This window comes from Acomys russatus, chromosome 10, assembly GCF_903995435.1.
Source record: "Acomys russatus chromosome 10, mAcoRus1.1, whole genome shotgun sequence".
In the NCBI taxonomy this organism is placed as follows: Eukaryota; Metazoa; Chordata; class Mammalia; order Rodentia; family Muridae; genus Acomys; species Acomys russatus.
In genome coordinates this window covers 1,977,578-2,002,473 of record NC_067146.1, presented here as the reverse complement: position 1 = coordinate 2,002,473, position 24,896 = coordinate 1,977,578, and the positions used below count along the sequence as shown (strand labels likewise).

The 24,896-nt window shown below is 40.7% G+C and overlaps 1 protein-coding gene across 1 annotated transcript in view; it reads left to right on the top strand.

Moving 5' to 3' along the window:
• Positions 1-24,896, top strand: part of Mgam (maltase-glucoamylase) — a 117,339-nt gene that overhangs the window by 12,207 nt on the left and 80,236 nt on the right. The window contains exons 4-22 of the mRNA XM_051151659.1: positions 4,462-4,579; positions 6,262-6,371; positions 6,884-7,035; positions 7,553-7,724; positions 8,740-8,839; positions 9,485-9,597; positions 10,267-10,392; positions 12,003-12,134; positions 12,346-12,462; positions 13,357-13,470; positions 14,308-14,392; positions 15,655-15,772; positions 16,686-16,861; positions 18,398-18,510; positions 19,698-19,852; positions 20,989-21,073; positions 21,844-21,900; positions 22,391-22,515; positions 24,618-24,706. Of these exons, the coding sequence (XP_051007616.1) occupies positions 4,462-4,579; positions 6,262-6,371; positions 6,884-7,035; positions 7,553-7,724; positions 8,740-8,839; positions 9,485-9,597; positions 10,267-10,392; positions 12,003-12,134; positions 12,346-12,462; positions 13,357-13,470; positions 14,308-14,392; positions 15,655-15,772; positions 16,686-16,861; positions 18,398-18,510; positions 19,698-19,852; positions 20,989-21,073; positions 21,844-21,900; positions 22,391-22,515; positions 24,618-24,706 (2,257 nt within the window). The remainder of the gene's footprint in view (positions 1-4,461; positions 4,580-6,261; positions 6,372-6,883; positions 7,036-7,552; positions 7,725-8,739; positions 8,840-9,484; positions 9,598-10,266; positions 10,393-12,002; positions 12,135-12,345; positions 12,463-13,356; positions 13,471-14,307; positions 14,393-15,654; positions 15,773-16,685; positions 16,862-18,397; positions 18,511-19,697; positions 19,853-20,988; positions 21,074-21,843; positions 21,901-22,390; positions 22,516-24,617; positions 24,707-24,896) is intronic.

Below are 24,896 nucleotides of genomic sequence, written 5' to 3'. Positions count from 1 at the left end.
AAAGTGGTCATGACCCATAGATTGAAAATGACTGTTCTAGAGAGTCATTGGTCTCCCCTCTTGGGCCTTAGTGGATTACTCTTTTTTTTTTTTTTTTTACTGTTTTTATTATTTAATTGATTTATTTAGATTACATCTCAATTGTTATCTCCTCACTTGTATCCTCCCATTCCTCCCTCCCTCCCTCTTCCATCTTATTCCCCTCTTCTAGGTCTGTGACAGAAGGGGACCTCATCCCCACTATAAGATCACAGCTTATCAGGTCTCTTCCTGGTAACCTGCTTACTCTTCCTCTAAGTGTCACCAGGTCTTCCCACCAAGGGGAAGTGGTCAAATAGGGGGCACCAGAGTTCATGTCAGAGTCAGTCCCTGCTCTTGATACCCAGGCAGGTCAGATCAAAGTACTATACCAACCAAGGACAATGCATGCAGTAAACCTAGAACCCCTATCCAGATCCAGGCAATGGACAGTGGATTACTCTTAACGTGAGGATAAGGTGCAAAGGAGGTGGGTGTGTTGGGGCAGAGAGAGGCATCACAATGGTCCTTTTGCTCATCTCATGCAGCATGCCAAGGTAAATACCTAAAAACAGAAAGATGTCTGAAAAATGAAATCTCAACCAGAAATCATGAGCTTTCAAATTCTCAGATATGCTCTGTCCTCCAGGAGATAAGGATGAGAAAAGATGTGTTCAATACAGATGTTCTTGTTTGGAATATTTTGATCCAGGTTTGGTTAAATTCTTGGATGTGAAAACTTATGGATACAAGAGACTGAACATATATCTATTATGTAAAAAATAAAATGCCTTTGCGTTTTTTGGAGTCTACATTTTGTATCACCTTCTCAGGGGTGTGCCTTAAAAATAATCTGCTATGTGCTGTCTCAATTTTATTTCTGTCACTTAAAGATTTTTTTCTCCATATATTTTGATTATTTTCTCTTGGGCATGGGTCATATCGGACCTAGAATATCTTCCTGGTGAACTGAAGGGTTTCATATCTATCAGCTGTGAGGTTGTACCCCAGGATCGAGTTTTGGGAGCCCCATCTGATCTGAATGCTGCCCCTTACATACCATTATTCCCACATGTTGTCTTCAGTGACTTTGTGAGCTTAAATTTTAGATGCATCAGCTGTAGGGGGTTTTCTACTGATTTGTTTCTTTAACTGTAATGGGCTGGAGAGATGGCTCAAGAGTTAAGAGCATCGTCTGCTCTTCGAAGAGGTTCTGAGTTCAATTCCCAGCAACCACATGGTGGCTCACAACCATCTATACTGTAATCTGATGCCCTCTTCTGGCGTGAAGGTGTACATGCAGATAGAGCCCTCACAGATAATAAAATAAATAAATGAATACATCTTTTAAAAAAAAAATTAGATTTCTTTCCCTTTTTAGCACATGAACTATATATACAAAGCTTAGGGCTTCATTGTGCCATTTTCATACTCACTCCGTTTATTTTTTCCAGTGCTTACCCCTCTTCCTCCTGTGTCCCTCCCCCCTTTCACATCTTTAAGAATCCCCCTTTTACCTTTATGTCCTTTTCCCCAGTAATTCCACACATGAGAGAAAAGGGTCAGCATTCACTTTTGTGAATCTTGTGCCTTTGTTTGACATCATCTGATTTGTTCATACCTGGAATGCGCCGCCAGGGACGGAAGGTAGGGTTCTATGCGTGCCAGGGACGGAAGGTAGGGTTCTATGCGTGCCAGGGACGGAAGGTAGGGTGCTATGCGTGCTAGGCAAGCAGTCTATCAACTGAGCCACAACGACAGACCCCATTGTGATGTGATGTCTTTAGGTATTCAAGACACAGGATAACAGACGTGGCTGCTTTTTCTAAGGAGTTCTTCTTTCCGTTTGTGCTTTTGTTGTTGTCTTCTTCCTTTCCTTACTTTGGGAATGAAGGCTTCTTCCCTCGCCCTGGTTTTTCCCTCCCCGGTGTAACAGTTGTTACACATTCTATACTGTTTGGTCAGTGTCTCTTAAACTTTAATTCTCACATTGAACTTGGCATTTTGTATCTGAAGACTACTCTCTTTCTGTGCCTTTATCTTTCAACTGACAACTGTTCTGTTGTCCTACTGTCTGTCAGCAGTTTTCCGAGGTGCCTCATAGCTTCAAAGACTGCCCCCTATAAAGCCTGCCTGCCTGCCTTCTCTCCCACTTTTCACTATTGGTCAGTTCCTGTGAAGGAGCCAGTGTTTCTCAGTTAATCAACGGAGAGAGACTGTTTTCACATTTGCTACTTTTGTCTGTTTGATCTTTGTTCTTTCCGGTTCAGTTAAAGAAAAATTAAGCTCTGGTTACATATAAAAGCCACCCTGCTTCAAGCCCTTCCCAGCACCTTTCCCCTTTTCCTCTGTAATCTAAGCTTTCATGTAAATGGATTTTGGGAGGAAAGAACAAAACCTGAATTGCTTATTAAAGTTTATATCATAGTAAAAATTGCCCCCACTTCAAGAAAGGTCACATGTAGACACCATTTTTCAACTCTCAAAAATAGATTGGGCATTCCTACTTCAGAAATCCAAGATTGGAAATGCTATAAAATCTTCACGGTTTTGAGGACTGACATGAGGCTGTGAGTGAAAAACCTCATGCAATGAAATGCCATTTCCTTTAGGAAAAGATTTAAATGTATGTTTACAAGTGCCAGGGCTGTAGCTGGGTGGCGGAGTGGTGCCCTAGGATGCGGGAAGTCCTGGGTTCAGCACCTGTACTGGAGAAAGGAAAAAGGGATCTGAAAAGTATTTCACCTTCATGTTCTATAGTATATGTAAAAAAGGATGAGCCCATGTTTAAAGGATTCCACGCTCAAAATATTTTACCATGTAAATATTAATATTCCAAAACTCTGAGAAAAGAATCTGAAATTTAAACCGTTTCTTGTTCTAAGCCTTTTGGATAAGGCATACTTAACTTGTATTTATTTTCAGTATAAAAATTAGCACTTGATTAAATATAATCATTTATATGCCTCACTTTTTTTTTTTACTTTCCACCACCTGCAAAAATTGGCATATTTTCATTACTACACCACTAGTGATACTCAGAACGTGGGAAAAAAAGAAAAAAGAAAAAAAAAGAAAAAGAAACGGATCATTTTGGCTTTGATTTCTCAACTGCTCAGAAACCTTTAGCAGGGAGTTCACATTTGTAAAACTTCACTCTGTGGACTTTGAGTTCCATAGCTATAAAGCTGTGAGACAGGATATATCAGTTTCTATTGCTCTGCAACAAATTATCCCCAAAGATAATGGCTTAACAGAACAAGCTGTATTTTCCCATGGTTTCCAAATTAAGACTATGGCTGGCTTTGTTTGGTTGGGTAACTCTTTCTTTGAGAGTCTCGGAAGCCATAGTGATGGAGGCTTCTGGGTTGCGTCACGACTCCTGTCTGTGGCGTTGTTATACGGAGGATCCTGCCTGGAATTCCTCCACATGTGGTACCTACCATGATATAATTGCTTGCTTTTCCCACAATAGGGGCTCCAATAGAAAAACTGAGAGAGAGAGTAAGCAAGACCAGTGCTACCTTCTGTCCGTGGTCTAATCGGGAGTGTCATCCTGCTGTTTCCTGTTGGCTGCAAGGCATTCGTTCCAAACCCACACATAGGAGGAGAGGCTCCTTTCCACTGTTTAATGCCCATTCTGGGTGTTTCTTCTAAATTAGGTGCTTGAGGAAAGAGAATGTACTTAACTTTAGCTTCTACTTGGCTCAGACATCAATTGTGATAATAGGCAGGCGTCTTCCTTAAGGCAAAATCATACTCTATTTTGTTTGTCAAGGAAGGATTGCTTTATGTCTTATGGGGGCTTGAGATACTTGTCACACGTGTACAGCAACATACATACATAAAGATGTGTATAGATTTAAAATCATTCTATCTTGTGCTTTGAAAAACTCATATGGCCTCTCCATCCAGCCCTTCTGAAAGTTTCCACAAGACAGAACTGGGGACACCGTTAGGCACGAATTGTTCTGACTTGTACACATTGACTTCTGCATTGGCTGTGCTAAGTATATCTAGCTAATACACGAGCTCTCCAACCAATGCTGACACCCCTACACTGCATACACAAACAAGGAAACAATAAATAAAGTGAAATCAAGATTGATTTAATTTGAAAGTGTCTGAAGCGACTTGATTATGAAGTCTTTTTTGTCATGCTCCATTTGCGTGTTGGAATACTGGTGATCTAACTGTATTATGGTTTCCAATTGTAAAATAGATTTATCAGTTTTTGTGTGTGAAACGTACATTATGTTTCTTACACCATTTCATAAGAAGAGCACCAGCGAGGAAAACTGTAGAAGTTCTGCCCTCTGGTGTGAGGTCTCACTTGTCAAAGCGAAGTTCTTTATATAACAATCTCAAACAAGCTGGCTTGTATTTCCTAAAACGTAATGTCGTATAACTAACGTGGGTTGATCAGTCTGATCTCTGTTTCAGGCCACGTGTGAGCAGCGTGGCTGCTGCTGGGATGCCCAGGGATCCATCCGTGTTCCTTGCTACTATTCCAGGAATCATGGCTATAAAATGGAGAGTGGTCCTGTAAACACAAATGCAGGTAGGTTAAGGGTGGAACCCTAGCCTTGGAGGCTTGGTTCTGTTCTAGGGGCGACCTACAGCAGCACACAGCATACTGTCACGCCACACAAGTTCCAGATGTGAGCACTGCTCTTACCTGTGATTAGGCACTATTTTGGCATCAAGCAATAGTTACCTTCTGCCTTAGGAACTCAGAGGCTGGGTTCTGTTTCTGGCTTCCCTTTGAGGGGAATACATATATATACACACATATACATATATAAATATGTATTTTCTTTGTTTATAAAGATTTCGTTCTTTTCTTTTTTTTTTTTTAATTCTTCTTTCATAAAATACACCCCAACTGCAGCTTCCCCTCAACTGAGGCCGTCTCACCCCTCCCACCTCTTCGCAAGATACACAGCTCTTTCATTTCCATTCCAAAAGGAGCAGGCCTCCCAGTGATATCAACTGCACATGGTATAACAAGATGCAATAAGACTAGGTACAAACCTTCGTATCAAGGGTGGATGAAGCAACCAAGTAGGAGGGAAAAGGATCCATGAGCAGGCAAAAGCATCAGAGTCAGCCCGACTCCCATTGTTAGGAGTCCAACAAACACCCCAAGCTAAACGTCCACAGCATGTATGTGGAGGGCTGGATTCACTTTTGTGCACCTTCCTGACTTCATATAATTACCATCATCATTTTGGTTCTCAAGGTTATTATTTTCAAATTCTAGAATTTGAAATCAATACTTCCCATAATTCTTTGCAATTCTATTCTGGTATTTCTTCTTCTTGTTTTTTTTTAATCTAATGGAAAGAGTTACAATTTTATAAGCATGCTTCAGAAGTTACCTAGCTAATGTCAGTCATCATGGACTAATACCCCTCCTACCCCTAAGCAAAGAGCATCATGGGGTGAGGGTGAGAGTGGGTACCACTGTGGAAAGATCCTAGTATAAAGAAGAGGTGGGACTCTTCAAAGCCTCAACTCCCTCTTCATATGTGGTTTAACCCAAGACATGATGTTGGTGTACAGAATTCTCTGTAATGTACTGAGAACATAACTGAGGAAGAATGATAAAGGAAGCCATAAAAGTATGTAGTCCACGGGATGACTATGACAAGGTAGCATAAGAGCTCGTCCTTTTGGGTTATGTCTTCACTCAGTTCTTATAGAAGAGGAATGTAGAATTCTGGATAAGATATTAACATATTTAGCTTCAGGATGCAGTCCATGATGAGATGTGTATATGAAGGGACATAGATCTATATCTTCTCTTCTTCGCAAAACAAAAGTTTTTACTGTTTGCCCTTTTGATCAAAAGTTTGCTTTCTTTCTTTCTTTTTTAAAAAATTTTCTTATTAATTTATTCTTGTTACAGCTCAATGTTTATCCCATCCCTTGTATCCTCCCATTCTTCCCTCCCTCCCATTTTCCCCTTATTCCCCTCCCCTATGACTGTTCCTGAGGGGAATTACCTCCCCCTGTATATGCTCATAGGGTATCAAGTCTCTTCTCAGTAACCTGCTGTCCTTCTTCTGAGTGCCACCAGGTCTCCCCCTCCAGGGGACATGGTCAAATGTGAGGCACCAGAGTACATGAGAAAGTCATATCCCACTCTCCACTCAACTGCAAAAGTTTGCTTTTATGTAGCCATTATATCCAAATTTCTAGAAACAACTAAGAAAATCTTTTTTCTCCTCTTCATGTTAGGATTCACAGCCCAGTTGAAAAACTTACCTTCTGCATCCTTGTTTGGAAATGACATCGAAAACATACTGCTCACAGCAGAGTACCAGACATCGAATCGCTTCCACTTTAAGGTTGTAGTCTGTTTGTTTTTAAAAACCTTTTTAAAGAGGGGACTCTGATACCTCATAGCTGAAGTTCCTGTAATGGAGAACATTTTGCTAAAGGAAGTATCTTTCTCTATTGTACTTATATGACGCTAGTTTGTCAAGGTCTTCAATAACCTTCTCTCTGTGCCGCAACTTCCTCAATACCAGTGAGCTCTCAGTTTCCACTCGGTTGTACTAGATTCCATGAGGATTATAGAAGGGAACAAAACGCTACCACAGCTTTGCAATGTCTAGAGACAGTACATGTCTTCAGAATAACCATGCATCTCTACCTTCAGACTGATGTCTACTCAACAGAAAATCAAATGAAGCTGGCCGTGTAGCAAGCACATTGCTTTGGATATAATGCCAACTTGATCACTGTACAATTTTCAGTACTATCTGCCTAGGATGTACTGGGGTTGGAAAGGCCATTGGTAATTTTGGAAGTGATGTAAGTTTTCATTTGGACTTTGTTCCTATTTATCTCTGTGCAGTTGACTGACCAAACCAAGAAAAGGTTTGAAGTGCCCCATGAACATGTTCAACCATTCAGTGGAAATGCTGCTTCTTCCTTGAACTACAAAGTGGATGTCTACAAGGAGCCATTTAGCATCAAAGTCACCAGAAAAAGCAATAATCGTGTGCTGTAAGTTTTGGAAATGTATTATAGGGGTAGGAGTAGGGAGATAATGATATGGGGAATTGTGTAAACTGTTGACCTTACTGTGTTCCAAATGTGTGTATAAGGTGTGTGTGTGTGTGTGTGTGTGTGTGTGTGTGTGTGATAGAGACACAGAGACAGATTCTGAGAAAGTATGTGTGCAAAGTCTTTCTTCTTTTTTTACTTCTTTCTGTTTGCACATTTCCCCTTTTATCCATCTATCTAATCACATTAGTACCAATCAAGACTTATTATAGCTCTATGGCCATTTAAGCACAATACTCTGGTTATATGGTAATATGTCTAAGGAACAAAACAAAGGTTGTACCACAAAAGTATCTGGCCTAGAAATGTTTTATTTCTTGGTATCTATGGGAACATGCCAGAGGAAGACTTGGAGAGGAACTGTTGTGTCCATGAGCTGAGAAGAGCAATTGTCTATACAGCTGTGTCCTTCTCACCTTACTTCTCACCCACCTCTGTGCTTCCCTCCTGTGTTTAGGTTTGACTCAAGCATTGGGCCCCTCATCTTCTCTGACCAGTTCCTGCAGCTCTCCACCCACCTGCCAAGTGCTAATATATACGGTCTGGGTGAACATGTGCACCAGCAGTACCGACATGACATGAATTGGAAGACCTGGCCCATGTTTTCCAGAGACACGACTCCCAATGACGTAAGCTTTCAGTCCCCTTTCCTCTGAGCATCACAGCCTTAATCTGGACAGCCACATAGTATATTAGGTTAGAGTGAGAATCTGGAGGGAGAGAGAGAGAGAGAGAGAGAGAGAGAGAGAGAGAGAGAGAGAGAGAGAGAGAGAGAGAGACTGCTTGGTTTTACTTTTTAGATCTTCTGCTTATCAGCTATGTGATTCTGGGAAAGTTCTTACCTCTTTGGGTCTTCAGTTCCTAGTCTATAAAACTGGAATAATGAGAGATGCTTAGCTAGCTCGGTCAGTGGGGCATGGAACTTAAAGTGGGCTTCATATACTCATCTCATGGGTGGTAGTGGGGATTAAATGACTGAAATATGTCCAGTATAGAGAAGGATGAATGTCACACAGAACATGGCCAATAAAGTTCCTGTTGAATAAAAGAGCCTGTGGTAAACTGTTTTCCAGGCAGCAGAGACAGCATCTTATCCTCACTCTGTCTCACTAAACACATGCTCGCTACCCAAGTGCCCATCAGACAAGTGGGAAATGTGTTGAAAGGGCAGTTCATGTGAAGAGCTGGCGATAATGACCTCATCAGGAGCTTTACACCCTTACTGGTCAAGGTCTAGAGAACGAGCAGCACCATGGGGCACTGTGGGCTTTCAGCTCCTTAGAGATCTGTATGGTTGTTGATTTATATTAAAACTCAATAGACCATTTGTGTAAGGTTAAGTTGGGATCAGGCAGGAAGAGGCCTTGAATTGTGGTTTCAGAACTATGAAACAGGAGATATCCCACTCTATGGAATACTGTGGATTCTGAATTCCGCTGTGCACATTTAACAAATGTCAAGGTCTCCAATATCCATACTAGATGAGTAGTCAGAGTTGGGGCATTATTTGAGAAAAATACTAACTCACTTGTTAACACCCTCTAAAGAGAGACCCGAACTCATAAAGTTCATTGGCATCTTCAAGGGAGCATGATATGATGTTTAGACCATTTGTAAATGTTTGTTTTTAACTGTCTTCTACAGGATGGAAGTAACTTGTATGGTGTGCAGACATTCTTCCTGTGCCTTGAAGATAATAGTGGATCATCCTTTGGGGTGTTTCTGATGAACAGCAATGCCATGGGTAAAGGACAAAGGAATAGTCCTAAACCAACAAGCACAGAAAGTACCAGTGGCTGCTTTACAGTTAGAATAAGGGAATCCCTTTCAGACCTTTAAAGCATGGCTTTGGGCTGCTGTGTTCTCTAGCTGTTTCATCCCTACCTAACAAGGGATCCCTGCTGACTCACGGGATTTATGTGCAACGGGGTCTCTCCTGTCTGTCTTCTTAGTTCCTGAATCTGGTCATCTCCATTGGAATATTTCCTGTTACAGAGTTAGGATAACTTTTTGTGCGATCTACTGTGAGACACATTCTACATATAGCACATGAGCCCTTCTTGGTCTTGCATCAAGCGATTTTGACTGGCAGTTCCAGTATAATCACCGTAGGTGATGAAAAGATAGATCAACATCTCCCAGGGTTGGTGGTGGGCATAGAAATATTGAGTCTTACCTTCCAATTTAAAAGGATTGGATTAGATCAGTGCAAATATGGGTTCTCACACTGTTTAATGCAGATGAACAAAGACATTGAGAGTAAGCCCTGATTTAGCATCCGAAGATCTGCATAAGCCCTTTTCTCATAGTTAATTTTTATGCTCTTTTATAGGCGTACCACTTAATAGATGAAATCCTAACATATTTTCTTCTATTTTAATCCTTTAAGAGGTTACCCTTCAGCCTACCCCAGCAATCACATACCGCACCATTGGGGGAATTCTGGATTTCTATGTGTTCTTGGGGAGCACACCTGAGCAAGTTGTCCAAGAATATCTAGAGGTAAACAAGAAATCATATATATGATGGAGGGACTCCTATATAGCAAACATTTAAAAGATACAAGCTTAATATACACATGTGAGCTAGACACACTTAAAGGGACACATTTAAGACATAGGACAGACCTTATCTATGCAATGGAAATTTCTTTAAAAAGTTCTTATATTATAAAACATGTTAAAGAATATAAAGATAACTCAAATGTGGCATTACTCTTAAAAGGTGGATAAAAAATTGATTAACATTGTAACATTAATGAGTCAAGACACTGGAAAATTGAGTATATTTTTTGCTCCACAACCAATGTATAAAAAAGGCTTTCTTTTTTAAAAAGTATTGTGCTGTTGAGGTGATTTAATTGGTAAATTCCTTGCTGCATGAGCGTGAGAACCCTGTTCAGATCCCTGACACTTGTATAAAAAAAGCTGTGTGCAGTGGTGTGCACCTGTAACCTCACACTGAGGAAACAGAGGCAGGAGGATGCTTGGGGTGTGCTGACCAGCCACTAATGAAATGGGACTTAGTCAGTGAACCCCAAGTTCTGTGAGAGACCTTGTCTCAAAATTAAAGTAGAGAGCAATCACAGAAGACGCCTCACCTCTGTCCTCCACATGCATGTGTGCACACACTATATTACTAACTTTTGTTTCACTCACATATTTTCTTTAGCTCATTGGGAGGCCAGCTCTGCCGCCATACTGGGCACTTGGATTTCAGCTCAGCCGGTATGATTATGGAACCCTAGATAATATGAAAGAAGTTGTGAGGAGAAACCGTGAAGCACAACTGCCTTATGTAAGTAAACTTGAACACGGCTCCCCAAGACGAAATCCAAGGAGGAGCAGGAACACCCTCTGCCTTCCCCGTGCTTTCTTTCTTTCTTTCTTTCTTTCTTTCTTTCTTTCTTTCTTTCTTTCTTTCTTCTATTTTGGGTAATAGAATGATTTTTATGCATTTATACTACTAGCAAGTTTGTCATGTCAATCACTTGTTTTCAAAAACTGTAGTCCTTTCAGTGGGAAATGGTGCTTAGAGACCAACAGTACAGATGAAGTGGCAACCTGGTTTCTGGCTATTTTCTTCATCGCATGTTCTATTAGCTCAATTTTCTTATGCTAACGGTTGTGACCAAATTTTCACAGAACTCAACTTTGAATTCTCAACTTAATTTACTCTTTAGCTCGGGTTTTAGCTTTGACTTCTCCATACAGATTTGTGTACACACACACACACACACACACACACACACACACACACACACACACACAACTGGTTTAGGACCAAGTTATCAAAATTGGCCATTTTTTCATAGATTAAAAAACACCTAAAGCTAAATTAGGAAAGCAGTTGGGTTATAACCATTTAATTTAGCTTATTGGTGACAGAATTCATAGTTTAGTCAATTTACAAAATCAAGTGACAAGGTTGAGGTGCACTGGTGTTTTGATTGCCGCTTATTGGTCAGTGAACAGCATTTGTCTTGTATTCTGAGATCATTCTGTATTTGAAAGGGAACCACATTAGGCGTTTTGAGATTGGGAAAGAAAATATAATCCTATAAAAGCACGGGACGACTAGGGAAGGCAGTAAATGAGAATTGTGCAAGACATTTGGGTGGGTGGCTCCACTCTGTTTTGGCCAAACATCTGAATGGCCTGTTTTGTCTTCCAACTCTCAGGGACTATGAAATAACAGACAGAAACAGCAGAGGCAGAACTGAGTTAAAGAAAAAGAAGCACCACCAGTAGAGTCATGAGAAAGTCCAGTGCCTTCTGTATTTACTTATTTCAAAAAATCCCTACCTTTGTCTTAGCTAAGATATAAACCCCATTTGGTTGCAGATAATGGAAGGAACCGGGTTGTTAGTTCAGGTTGCTAGCACCGATGTGGCCCTCTGTGTGGCTTTTCTTACATACATGCAGACATTTCCTCCTGAAGCAATCTGGGGAGTGGAGGAATATGATTTCCTGGTGCACAGTGGAGTTATATGTGAAAGGAAATACTGAGAAATGGAGCTGAAAATAACTCAGAGTTACATATGGGCATCCAGGCTTCCAAGTTCAAGGTGGAAGCGTGGCACACATGTTGTACTCAAATGCCTGTTATACGGAGGCTGTGATGGAAAATGAGGCATCAAGAAGACATAGAAAGAGAAAATTAATTAATTAATTTGTCATCAGTTGTGCAGTTAGTATGATTGCAGGCATGGGAATGAGCCTTAGAGAGATAAGGCCATTTGTTTTTCAAATTGCTCTGGGGGAAAGATGCATTTGGATAACGTGGACTGACAGGACTGCATTTAGATCCCAGCACAGGAGTTGGCTTTTATCTGGTCGTCATTTGGTGGCTCCCTTCAATGGGGGAAGAGCATAGGTGCTAACCTGTGGGTGCTTCTCTTCTTTCAGGATGTTCAGCATGCTGACATTGATTATATGGAGCAGAGGAAGGACTTTACTTATGACCGAGTGAATTTTAAAGGCTTCCCAGAATTTGCGAAGGAACTACACAACAACGGGCAGAAGCTTGTTATCATTTTGGTATGAGATTCCTTTGATCCTCCGAAATCATGTAGTTGCTCATCCGTTTCCTTATGTCTCCTTCTCCCTAAGTGGCCTCCAGAGATATGAAAATATTTTAATACCTTCAATATTTATATTGGAATGTGCTTATTTTATTGGAGACTTTCTTGAGGTTCATCCGTTAGTTTAAAATAAGTTTTTTTTCCCATTGTGTTTTCCTCTTTCTTAGGATCCAGCCATTTCCAATAACTCACTCTCAAGTAATCCCTATCTCCCATATGAAACAGGCTCAACAATGAAAATCTGGGTGAATAGTTCTGATGGCGTAAACCCACTCATTGGAGAGGTAACAGTGGAGAAACTGTCGCTCTGGTTCTGACTGGGCTCTGAGTGTGTGAGAATAAGCATGTGGGTTTCTGATACATGTTCAAAGGCCATGGGCGTGCTGTGGATGAACTTTTCTTTCTGTTTGCGTACCCAGATGCCTACCATCTACCCTAGCTCTTACATGCTTTCTCAGCACGATCCCATGGGATGGCAACTTATGTCACTACATCCCTTTGTCATATTGCTTCATTGGCATGGATTGGCAAGTGGCAGTAGTCGCTGCCTACAAGGGAAACACAATAACAATGATCCATGCCACTCTTGACTCAGTTTCTCCTCAAAGATTAATATACTAGCCCCCTTTTTGTCTGAGATGTTTTATTGTCTTCTTTTTCTTTTCTTTTTCTTTTTTTATTGTCTTGTTTTTGATAAAGGCACTATGTTCTGTTTTGCTTTGAACATTCTTATTGCCCCTTCAGACTGTAGTGTCTGAGGGAACTGGATAGAGAAAGAATAGAGAAAAGTAGCTAACATTGGAATTGTAATGTGTCAATTGAAATTACTACATAATGTATCTCCATCTTCAACTCTTAGACTGACTTGAAAACAGCGGAAATGTGAACAGGAATTGAAGACTAGCAAACTAAACAATGCTTTATGCCTAGATTTACTCATTTAAATAGTCAATCGACTTTTTAGAAACTATTTTCCTCAGGTAGCTTTTCATTTCTCCTGAGAGTGATTGATTCTCTGTATTCCAAGTGATTTACTCTACACTGAGAGGACTTGTGGCTACTGCCTCTGTCTCCATGAGCATCTTGTGAATTCCCACGTAAAAGTTTTTTTTTTTCTTTTTCCTTATTCTGCATTCCCTTAATTTATGATCAATGTTTTTTGTTTTTGTCTTTCACAGGTCTGGCCTGGAACAACTGTGTTTCCCGATTACACCAATCCAAACTGTGCTGTTTGGTGGGCAAACGAATGTGAACTTTTCCACAAGGAAGTGGAGTTTGATGGAATTTGGATTGTGAGTTTTAACATTTTTATTCATAGAGACATTAAAAGTGTACGTGTATGTCTTTGAGCAATGGAATTTAGAAAGAAAATGAAAACAAATGTCACATAAAGCATCGCTTTATATTGTACATAAAGTGTTTAGTTTTCAGTCTGAGGCTCTTTTGTTTAGACACAATGATTAATCGGAACCAAAGTGCCCCAGGCACAAAATACCCTCTGGCTGTGTTAAAGAGAAATGAATGTAAATGCCAAATGAAATGAATGTAAAACAGCTGCTGATGAATGAAACTTAGGCCTATAGTTGAACATTTAAATTTATAATAGAACTGTAGAAAATTCAAGTAATCCAATCAGCTTAAAAAGATAATAGGAAAAATTCTGTAAAATTATAGCAACCAAAGATATCTGTAACCACTATTTTCCTCTCCATCTTTCCAGACCTTCAATTTTCACAGTTCTTGCACATGAATACACTCTCCTTAGCTCTCTATGTATACATTTATATTTATGTATATACCTATATATTTATATAGTCATATTTAGGCACACAGACACTATAGGTTGAAGTATAGGACAGCAAAGAAACTAAATTTTTTGTTAATATCTCTGGGGATTCTTTACTTTTAGTAATGATAGATATGCATCATTTTGAAGCTACTCTAGGAACTTATCTTGAAAACTTAAGTGAGTAGAGTAGACAGGGACACCTATTCCTATCACACACACGGAGCACTCTTAAAGAGAAATATCGAGAGTAATTTTCTGATTCCTCAGCAAAAAGTAATACCACCAATATAAGAAGGTGGTCTGCTACTTTGCCTAATAGATTTTGTTCTCTGTCTGGCAGGATATGAATGAAGTCTCCAACTTCGTCGATGGTTCATTGTCAGGATGTTCCAAAAATAACCTCAATTACCCCCCATTCATACCAAGTAAGTCATTGTGGTCAGCATTATAGATGTGGTCACAGTATATTTGTGATGTTTTGAACTTACAAGGATAGACCTGACCCCTTGGACAAGGAAGTTTGCACATAATGGTTTCAGGGGAAGAAAAATGTGAACACTACACAAAGAAAACTAGGAAAGAACCTCACTATACTGCCTACGGTTCTCTGAAGAGGCGCAAATTCTCAGTGGGCTACTTTGTCCTTTTGTGCTCAGTCCATGCCTTTGTGAAGACAAGTCCAAAGCGCACATGATTCAGGTTCCAGAGGCTCATCGTTAGTGCCACTCTCCATGTGATGTCATATGCCGGAGCCTACACCAAAGACCACGTAGGTAGCCGTGATCTTCAGGTGAGGGACACATCCAGTGCTGGCCACAACTTGAAGGATGAGCATGAAGCATAGGGTCAAATGAAGTCAGGCCTCTGAGGCTGTGGAACCACAGTATTAATTGTGATTTGATGAAAGACGCAGAGCCAAGAAGGAAATTGTATTCTGATCAAGAAAGGAACAAAATCTCTAGGATTAGGACAGCCATGGTCACTTTAATCTAATGGCAAAATAGAAATGTAAGGCAGACGTGAGGATAAAATGTTGAAGAGATGTGATGGGAGGCCAAACAGCCCTCACTTAGTTCTTTCAGTGGTAGGAACTATTTATAGTCAGGAGGCTTTAAGTTTTTCAACTAGTTTAAGAATTATGAATCTGACATTAATATATAGGACGAATTTAAAAGATAGGTCGGAAGTAAATTAATTATTAAGAAGCTATTTTAATAAATAGAATACATGATTTATCTCTGCGGGAACAACAGTGGAGAAGAGAATATATGAACAAAGCTAAGACTAGGAATATCTCTATGCAACATACGACTGAGAGAAAAAGAGTCGGACGTCAAATTACACCTTCACTCAATTTTTTTTTTTTTTTGTATTTTGAGCCACTTAAACCGGTTTAAAAAAAACTCGGAACTTCTAGTTGAACTAGATTATCTTGTCTGCTTCTGAGAATCGTGTGTGTGTGTGTGTGTGTGTGTGTGTGTGTGTGTGTGATACATTGTATTTTTGTATTAGGAGAACTACATCAGTTAGATAGTCTCCTGATGATAAGAACACAGTATCCTTGTTTTCAGGATGGCCACAATAAATGCCTGCCCAGTGCAGCTCTCTGTGCAGCTTGTACAGTAGTTAAGAAGTAAGACGTTAGCATGTAAGGTTTGCTCTGAGGGCTCATTTGTTGTTATTGCAGAGATCCTGGATGGGCGCTTGTTCTCTAAGACTCTTTGCATGGATGCAATTCAGCACTGGGGCAAGCAGTATGATGTCCACAATCTGTATGGCTACTCCATGGCCATCGCCACAGCACAGTGAGTCTATGATGATGATGATGATGATGATGGTGATGGTGAACTTATACATGATCAATTTATGGATCTGCCAGAGTCTTAATGACTCATATGTAGTATTTGTTAAAAGTCTAAAGAAAAGGTAAACTTGGAGGTGGTTCCTGGACACATGGATCAGCAGCTAAGAACACGTATTGCTCTCCTAGATGATCTTTATTCGGCTCCCAGCACCCTTGTTGGGTGTAACTCTAGTTCCACGGAGTCAGAGTCTCTTTTCTGGTCCCTCTGGCATTTGCATCTAATGTGCATCTATCCAATGTACACAGGCACGTACATGCACACACATGCACACAAGCACACCACACTTAGTGCTGACACATGTATTTAAAAAATGTGGTTATCATTATTGATGAAAAACCTGGAATGTAGAGAATAAGAATAAAAAAATAATAATAAAAATTGAGAAAAGAAACTCAATAAATATTTGCAGAATATGTAAAATGAAATAACATTATGAGTAAATGAATGAATAGAAAATCAGAGAAGAAAACTATTAAGAAACTTACCCAAGGTCAACTATCTAAAATATTGCAATGCTGATAAGTCCATGTTTGTTTCTCTGGTCTTGTGCTAGAAAGACTAATACATATTTTACTGATGTTAAGTTTTATTTTTGTTTTAAAAAATTCATAAGTGCCTAGTTCTTAAGCTTTCCAGTGCTGATTTTAAACTTGTTGGAAATTAGGAGGCTAATCGTATGTATAAGGCAAAGCTAAGCAAAACATGAATGCATGCAGCTGTACAGACTGCTTCTAACAGTCCTTTTTGGAGAAAAGGAGAGGAGAGGGCTGAAACATTTGTTTTTAGTATTCCTGCCATTGTTCTGAGACCAGCTGAGCTCCCCACTGATCCTTAAGTGTCTGTCCATTCTCAGAGCTGTGAAGACCGTGTTCCCAGACAAGAGAGGCTTCATCATAACACGGTCCACCTTTGCGGGTTCTGGCAAGTTTGCAGCCCACTGGTTAGGAGACAACACTGCCACCTGGAAGGACCTCCAGTGGTCCATCCCAGGCATGCTTGAGTTCAACCTTTTCGGTATCCCAATGGTGAGTCCCTGTCCCAACCTCTCATGACTCTCAGTTCCTGGGAAGCTTCCTTCTGACAACTTTTCATACTGTAAAGCCTAGGGCTTTACTGTCATTCTGAAGACATTATGTTGCCATCACCGTGACTCTGACACCATAACATTATTATCCGAGCTGCCTGATTCAAACAGAATGTGCAACCCTGGTAGCCTCTGAAATATTTTTTTTAATGTCTAATAAAAAGTTGTACCAAATTTCTAGTCTAAATGAGATGCATGCATACATGGAACAAGCCTATGCCACTTGTTCTGAGATGAAGAAACAGACTTGCAACAATTCAACAGATACATTACTGAGTTCTTACTGTGTTCAAGAGGCTAAATTAAGTATGAATGTTATACAGTAACAAAATACAGAGATGCACAAGCAAACAAATAATTATGGCAAACCAGGATTAAAAAAATCCATAGGACTATGTGTATTAAGCATTATGAGAGATTCCGAGAATATATTTATTAATTTGATATGATTATAAGGGACAGAGAGAATTAGGGGTGGAAGTCAAAAGACTCCATAGAAAAGATGGTGCTTTAGTTGAACCATGGAAATTGGTTCACGAGGGGAAAAGCTCATCTTAAGAGCATGAAAGAAACACAAGAAAAAGGGGACATAAGGGATGACAGTTGTCCCTTTGATATCAGTGTGGCGATTACCTGACAGAAGTGATAGGTAAGGAAGAATGGGGAAATAGAAGGATCCAGAGGGTCCTACAATCCTACAAGAAGACCAATAAGGCTGGAGGATCTGGATCCAGGCTGATCAGCTCAAACTACTGAATCAACCAAGGTCAATGCATTGCAGTAAACGAAGAACCTCTATCCAGATCTAGCCAATGGACACCACATTCTCCACCGTTGTGTGGAGCGCAGGGACTGACTATGACATGAACTCTGGTGCCCCATATTTGACCACTTGCCCTTGCTGGGGAGACCTGGTGACACTCAGAGGAAGAGTAAGCAGGCTATCAGGAAGAGCCCTGATAGACTGTGATCCTTTATTTTATGTACTGTTTTATTGAAAAATAAAACCATTCATATTACATCTCAATTGCTATCCCATCCTGTGCATCCTCCCATTCATCCCTCCCTCTCGCTTTCACCACATTCCCCTACCCTATGACTGTGACTGAGGGGGACCTCCTCCCCCTGAAGATGATGCTAGGGTATCAAGTTTCTTCTTGATAGTCTGCTATCCTTCCTCTGAGTGCCTTCGGGCCTCCCCATCAAGGGGCTGTGGTCAAATATGGGGCACCAGAGTTCATGTGAAAGTCACAGACTGTGATCTTATAGTGAGGGACGAGGTCTTCTTCTGTCACAGACCTATGGAAGAGGAATAGGATGAAAGATGGAGGAAGGGGGGATGGGAAGATACAAGTGAGGGGATAACAATTGAGACATAATTTCAATATATTACTTAAATAAAATAAAAGAGAAGCCCTGGTAGAAAGCAATGGAAGGAGTGGATTGTGATAAACATGCCATCCATATGTCATTTTAGGTAGGGGCCGATATATGTGGCTTCGCCCAGGACACATATGAAGAGCTCTGCACACGCTGGATGCAGCTGGGTGCGTTTTATCCATTTTCCAGGAATCACAATGGTCAAGGCTTCATGGTAAGTCAACTGGGGTGTATAATCAAAACACATTGGGTGTGTGTTAGGACTGGATCTATTTGTATTCCCACCATGAGATCTGTTGAGCCAGCTTTATAATACACTTCATGTATGCTGATTTGGCCCTCACTTGCCATTAATTAGGGTATGTTGATCATAGAATGTCACATTCTCTCACTTTTTGCCGCCTCTGGAACAGGCTTTTTTTTTTTTTTTTTTTAAATAACTCCTGGTTGCTCATTTTTGAGTGAATGACTTCCTTCAGTCCAGATTGTGGAGACACATTTAAATAATGATAGTAAGAGTTAGCCTAATGCCAGGCAGTGTTAACCCACACCTTTAATGCCAGCACTTAAGAGACAGAGGCAGGCAGTTCTTTGGGTTTGAGGCCAGAAACTACAGAGAGTTTCAGGACAGCCAGGGCTATATAGAGATAACCTGTCTTGAAAAACAAAAACAAACAAAACAAACAAACAAACAAACAACAAAGAGTAAGTCTAATTATAATGCACAGCTTAACTTTTTAAGCACAGTGTTAAGAATTTAAGATTGAACCTAGATGTGGTGACACAGATCTGTAATCTTAGCGATTTAGGAGATAGAGCATGAATTCAAGATTAGCCTCGGTAACCTAGCGAACTTGTCATAGACGTTCATAATTGAGAAGTGCAGATAGATGCCTTGCTAGCCAGAATAATTTAAGGGCTCATCTGGCAGCATGAGGCATAAGGATGACCCTTTATAAGGCAGCTTGAGGGAAGTGCTACGGAGCAGGAGGTGAGATGCTAGAAATCTGATAATGACCATTACACCATTAAAACAAAAAAAGCAAATCTCAGAAAGCTAAAAATGAAAATGACGAGACTCTAAAACTTCTGTGCACTCTACCAGCACTGCCTCGCTTTTGTTATGAGAATGAAAATAGGGCAATATTTTAAAACTGCCTCTCAACAGGGCAGTTCTAATTTGTGAATGCGACAGGTGAGCGGTAAGTTGCAGCGCAACTTACTAGATGTCCTGACTGTACTCTCCAGCTGGGTTCCTCAGAGACAAAGGGTAACCAAGGCCCCAGATCACGGAGCATGAAAACCTGGGCTATGCTGCACTGCATGGCATCTGAAATTGTTCTGAGTATGCACAGCTTTGCCATGGTCTACTCTCAACTTCACTCTATTCTTCCCTTTTAGGACCAAGATCCTGCCTCATTTGGAAACAATTCCTTGCTGTTAAATTCGTCTAAGCATTATCTTAACATCCGCTACACTCTGCTACCTTACCTCTATACTCTCTTCTACCGTGCACACAGCCGGGGAGACACCGTAGCTAGGCCTCTTCTGCACGAGTAAGTTCCCCTGATGTACTGTTAATGCAAACTTGCTGATGCTGACTATATCAGAATATCAGAGTAAATTTAAAACCACCCAAGCAAGGCATTCAGGCAAGTGTGTGTGTGTGTGTGTGTGTGTGTGTGTGTGTGTGTCGCGCACACATGCGTGCACGCATGGTACGTCAGTCCCAAGGCTTTGCACATGTTAGGCAAGAAATCTACCACTTATCCACCCCTTCTGTCTCTCTGTACTATGTCTATACACTATAATGCTAGGACTCTGTTGAGTCTCTAGGAATGAGTCTGCAATTTGTAAGCAAGAAAGCATCTTATAAGTGATCCCATGATTTCCATTATTCCTATTTTCCAGGCAGTTGGAACTCAGCAGGCAGTTTCTTGGGAGCCTTTCTTTGTCAAAATAATGTTAATGCTTACATATGGTAGATGTGATCCATAGACATACATATGCACTCATAATCACTTCTGGGGTAAAATTTTCACCTCTTAGAATCACTTATTTAAAAGAAGATACCTTAAAATAGAAACATTTACAATTTTACATTTTCTGGTAATTTTGGTCTGGTACACTTCTTTACTTTTTCTGTACTTGTGGGAGAGATGCTTCGAGCCATGCACACAGTCTGCAAGTACTCTGCCACTGAGCTAGCTACACAACCAATCCTTAGTGCTTTTTATTTTGAGACAGGCTCTGTTAAATCTCTTAGGTGGGCCTGTAACTTTCTCTGGAGCCCAGGCAGGACTTGAATCTGTGATCTTTCTGACACCCATCTATCTGGAAATGTTGGCATTGTGACACTAGGTCCGGCCCCAGATATTTCTCGACAATAAGCTGGTGATAAAATGTACAAGTTATTTAGTTTTCAAAGGAAAGCACAGCAAAGAAAAGCACGGCCTGGGTACTGCCCAGCATAGAGACTGGAATAGGAACTTCAGTGTCATCTGAGGGAAGAGCAGGAAGATACATGGGCTGGGGACACAGATCTGCATGGGATGGAGGGAGATGGAGGAGAGTGGGTACCACACAGCCATTGTGGATGTTTTCTGGGTAGCCTACATGCTTTGGTAATATTGTGGGAGAGATTCCAGGAGTACTGGCCCATCTCTCTGTGACCCATCTCTTTGCAATCTAGGTTCTACGAGGACAGCAAGACTTGGAACATAGATCAGCAATTTCTGTGGGGACCAGGCCTCCTCATCACCCCTGTTCTGGATGAGGCAAGTGTTCTCATGGAGGCAAGCAGGAAGCCTCTGCTCCTATTCCTGCTCAATATAGTCTCCAAATCTTCTCTCCCCTATATTACAAACTTACTTCTTCTGTCTGGCTGGGTCAGTGGAGACGTCCAGGGGCATGTTGGAGTAGCATATCTGATTTCTCTTTCTAGACAAGCTCTCACCCAGCACTGAGAAAAGCACCTACAGGTGACTTAGATTTGGGACTGAGCCTGTGGCTCGTCAGGTCATTGCAACAGACTATTACCGCTCTGAGACGTGGAGCCAAGATGAAACAGAGGGCAACACTCATTCTAGAGTCAAATCTGGGTAGATGGTCTTTGCCTATAGGTGGGGATGTTGATCCAGGAGAGTTATTGCATAAGCATCCAACCTCAAAGGTAGGAATTATCACAGCAGATAACATCAGAGCTGCGAAGGAGACTACATGAGACAAATCACAGAAAACTGGGATTGTCCTCACAGTATACCTCATCATCATTTTTATTGTTTCTAATTATAATCCCTCCTTTGCCCCAGATTTGCCAGACTATAGTTTTTCTTATCTATACTAGAAGAAAAGCATAGTTCAATAACAGAGGGGGAAAAAGACTATATTTATGTTATCTAAATATGGCTAGTAAGTCCCTCCTCTATGCTAAGACATCTATTTCATGCCCTCAGAGGCTGAGTCCTGAGAAAATTATTATTATTATTATTATTATTATTATTATTATTATTATTATTATTATTATTATTATTATATTTTATTTCAGGGTGCACAGAAAGTGGCAGTCTATGTACCCGATGCCATCTGGTATGACTACGAGACCGTAAGTAGCTGGAAGTTTTCTTAAACTGAAGACTGCTGCATAGAGAGGGTGCCTCTCAAGGGCTAGGAACTACTATTGATGTTTCAGTAGTGGTTTCTATAATTTCACAGTACAGCTTTGGTAGAGTCAGTCTGTCATTTAACACATATGCACTGTATTCAGCAGTAAGATAAAGACTCAAAGCGGTTCTCATGAGCAAGCATTAGAGAGCCTCATGGGCAATTTGAGCTCAACCAGAAATCAAATGAAGTTTCGATTCTCGTAACACCCATCAAACAGGCTCGGCGTGACAAAAAGGTTTTACAAACTCTGAGCTGACCTACACCATTGCCTTCTTTAGTTTGATTGTGTGGGCAGTAATTTGATTTAGGGTAGTGATTCCCCTAAATGGAAAGTGACAAATAGCGCTGCCGAGAACTCAGCTTGATGGTGATCCCCAGAGGTCCACATACTAGGAGGCCAACGTGTTTGATTTATCTTCCTGCCTCAGGGAGAGAAACTGTTATGGAGAAGGCAAAGCATTGAGATGGAACTTCCTGGAGACAAAATCGGACTTCACCTCCGAGGAGGCTACATCTTCCCCACACAACAGCCAGCCACAACCACAGTAGACAGGTATAGCATGGGCTGTCTTTAAGTGGGCACAGGGCTGACAAAAGGGAGCGTCTGGGTTAGTCTGTTGACCACAGAGAGGATGCTCGGGACTGTGGGATTGAAAGATGCTGGAGTCAGGTGTACTACCCTGGACTCCACTTGACCTTTCCTGGAGAAGTTTATGACCCAGAGCTGTACGCTGATTGGTCCTGAGAGGTTTGAATCTATCCCTTCCCCACCTCTCTCCCTATGTCTGAACACACTGACAGCTAAAATGCTCAGTCTTCCTGGCTTTCCAAGGCACATTCAGCTTTGTCGCTGAAAGTCTCATGTCTTGAGAAGACTCCATTCTGGGCAAATCTGGGTAGAAAGTCACTCACCTACCTAGCTTCACCTGCGGTCTGTGGGTGTTTCTCTGTTCTTAGTTCACGGGCTCTCATTTAGATTTGGATCCACTGTCCATCCTCTTATAACCTTCACTTTCATTTTTATTCCTCCTGTTGAGCCATGTCCTTTCTGTGACAAGCGAGAACCTAGCTACCAGGGTAAAGGTTAACAATGGAACTGTCACTTATACCTTCTGGGAGAGGGAGAATCCCTCTTCTCCAATATGGTCACATTGGCTGTATCAATTACTCCAGGAAAAGCTGCATTTTCAGGACTAGCTGACTGACATATGATGGACTTCAGTTTTTGTTTTTGTTTTTGTTTTCCTTATTTATTTTTTTTTTTGTATGTGCTTTTATTTGGTTACCATCTGGTATTTACTTTTTTCTTTTTGGGTGGGGTTTTATTTTGTTTTCTTGTTTGAGGGATTTTTTTTTTAATGTACTAGATTTTTGTTTGTTTTTGAGAAAGAACTTAAAGTTGGGTAGGTGGTTGGGAAGGACTGGAAGGACTTGGGGAAGAGGGAGAGTATGATAAATATTTATTCTAAATTGTTTTAAGTTAAACACGTGCATGCACGCACCTACCTACCAATGTCACAGTTATTTCCTTTACTCATCATTGCCTCCAGCTGTAGACTCTGCCTGCATTCCCCGGGAGATCTGCCTGTTTCTGTCATGTGTCTCTGAAATTATTCACTTATTTGATTTTAATATGCTGAGAGTCCTTAGAATTCTGGAAACTGGTGTTTTCCATTGAACTCCTTTATAATCCTAAACTTTCAAATTATTGGCTTTTTGGAAAAACAAATACAATACAAAGACATCTGTTTTTTTTCTCTGTAGTTGTTCAACATTTTGCTCATTGCTACTGAACTTTGCCTTCCTAAAATAAAAATGTTGACCTGTTGATGACTACTGAAGTCTGGACTCCAAAACTAGAGTGTTAAGAAACAACACAGTCTAGTTTCATGTTGCCTTCAGGAGCAGTTTTTCTGTAGTCCTGTCAGCATACAGGCCAGCCCTGGACAGAGCAGGCTAGGCTAGTCCCCCAAAACAGCCATATGATCTACTGAATTTAGGCTTCTCGGACATTATGCTTTGCAAAAGGCTATGCATATTTGAGAAACGCTTTTTTACTGAGCCTCATTGATTTCCCATGTCCAGCTGTATACTCAAAGGCTGAAGTCAGATGTCACTTCCAATTCCTCCAGCACAATAGTTGTGACCACTTCCAAACTCCTGGTGATTTAAGTTTTTCTCTCAAGACAAAACAACAAGTAATCAAATAAGGAAAGTGGACATTTTATATAGGATCCTATTGTATGGTTTTGCTTTATCAGAAAAAAATTGTCCTGTAAGGGAATAGTGTGTCTTCTTCATAGTAACTAACACTTCTCCTTGAGTATGAACTCTAAACACCCAGGCCTAGCACTACTGTGGAAGATTTCATCTTTTTCTAATAATCTGTCTTCTAAATGATACTTTCAGCCATATTTTATTTTGTAGCTATTGATCCTGGTCTCATCATCTTGCCTCCTTCACATGTATTTATTGCTAAGCTTTAGAGCACTTGCATCTCCTATTGAACTATTGGTGCTAGAGAGAAAAGTACCTGCCAATCTTGTCTTTGTATTGGAAAAAAAAAAAACAACATTCGCTTCTAGTAACTTTCCCCAATTCAAATATGGCATAAATGTCAAAATCTTTGAGCTTGTGTGAATCTTTTCCCTACAGCCGGAAGAACCCTCTTGGTCTTATCATTGCGCTGGATGAGCACAAAGAAGCAAGAGGAGAGCTGTTCTGGGATGATGGGGAAACAAAGTGTGAGTGGGGTGAGAGGGTGTAGCCACTGCAGAGATGCCCCTTCGCTCCTGTGTTCAGCTGTGGGCGAAATCTCACCAGGCATTCTAGCAGCAGCATCCCAGAGAAAACATCTGCTCTGGTTGTATTGGCCAGAAGCCATGATAGATGAACCACAGATAGAGGGAGAGCATCCTTCTTGTTTATGTCTCT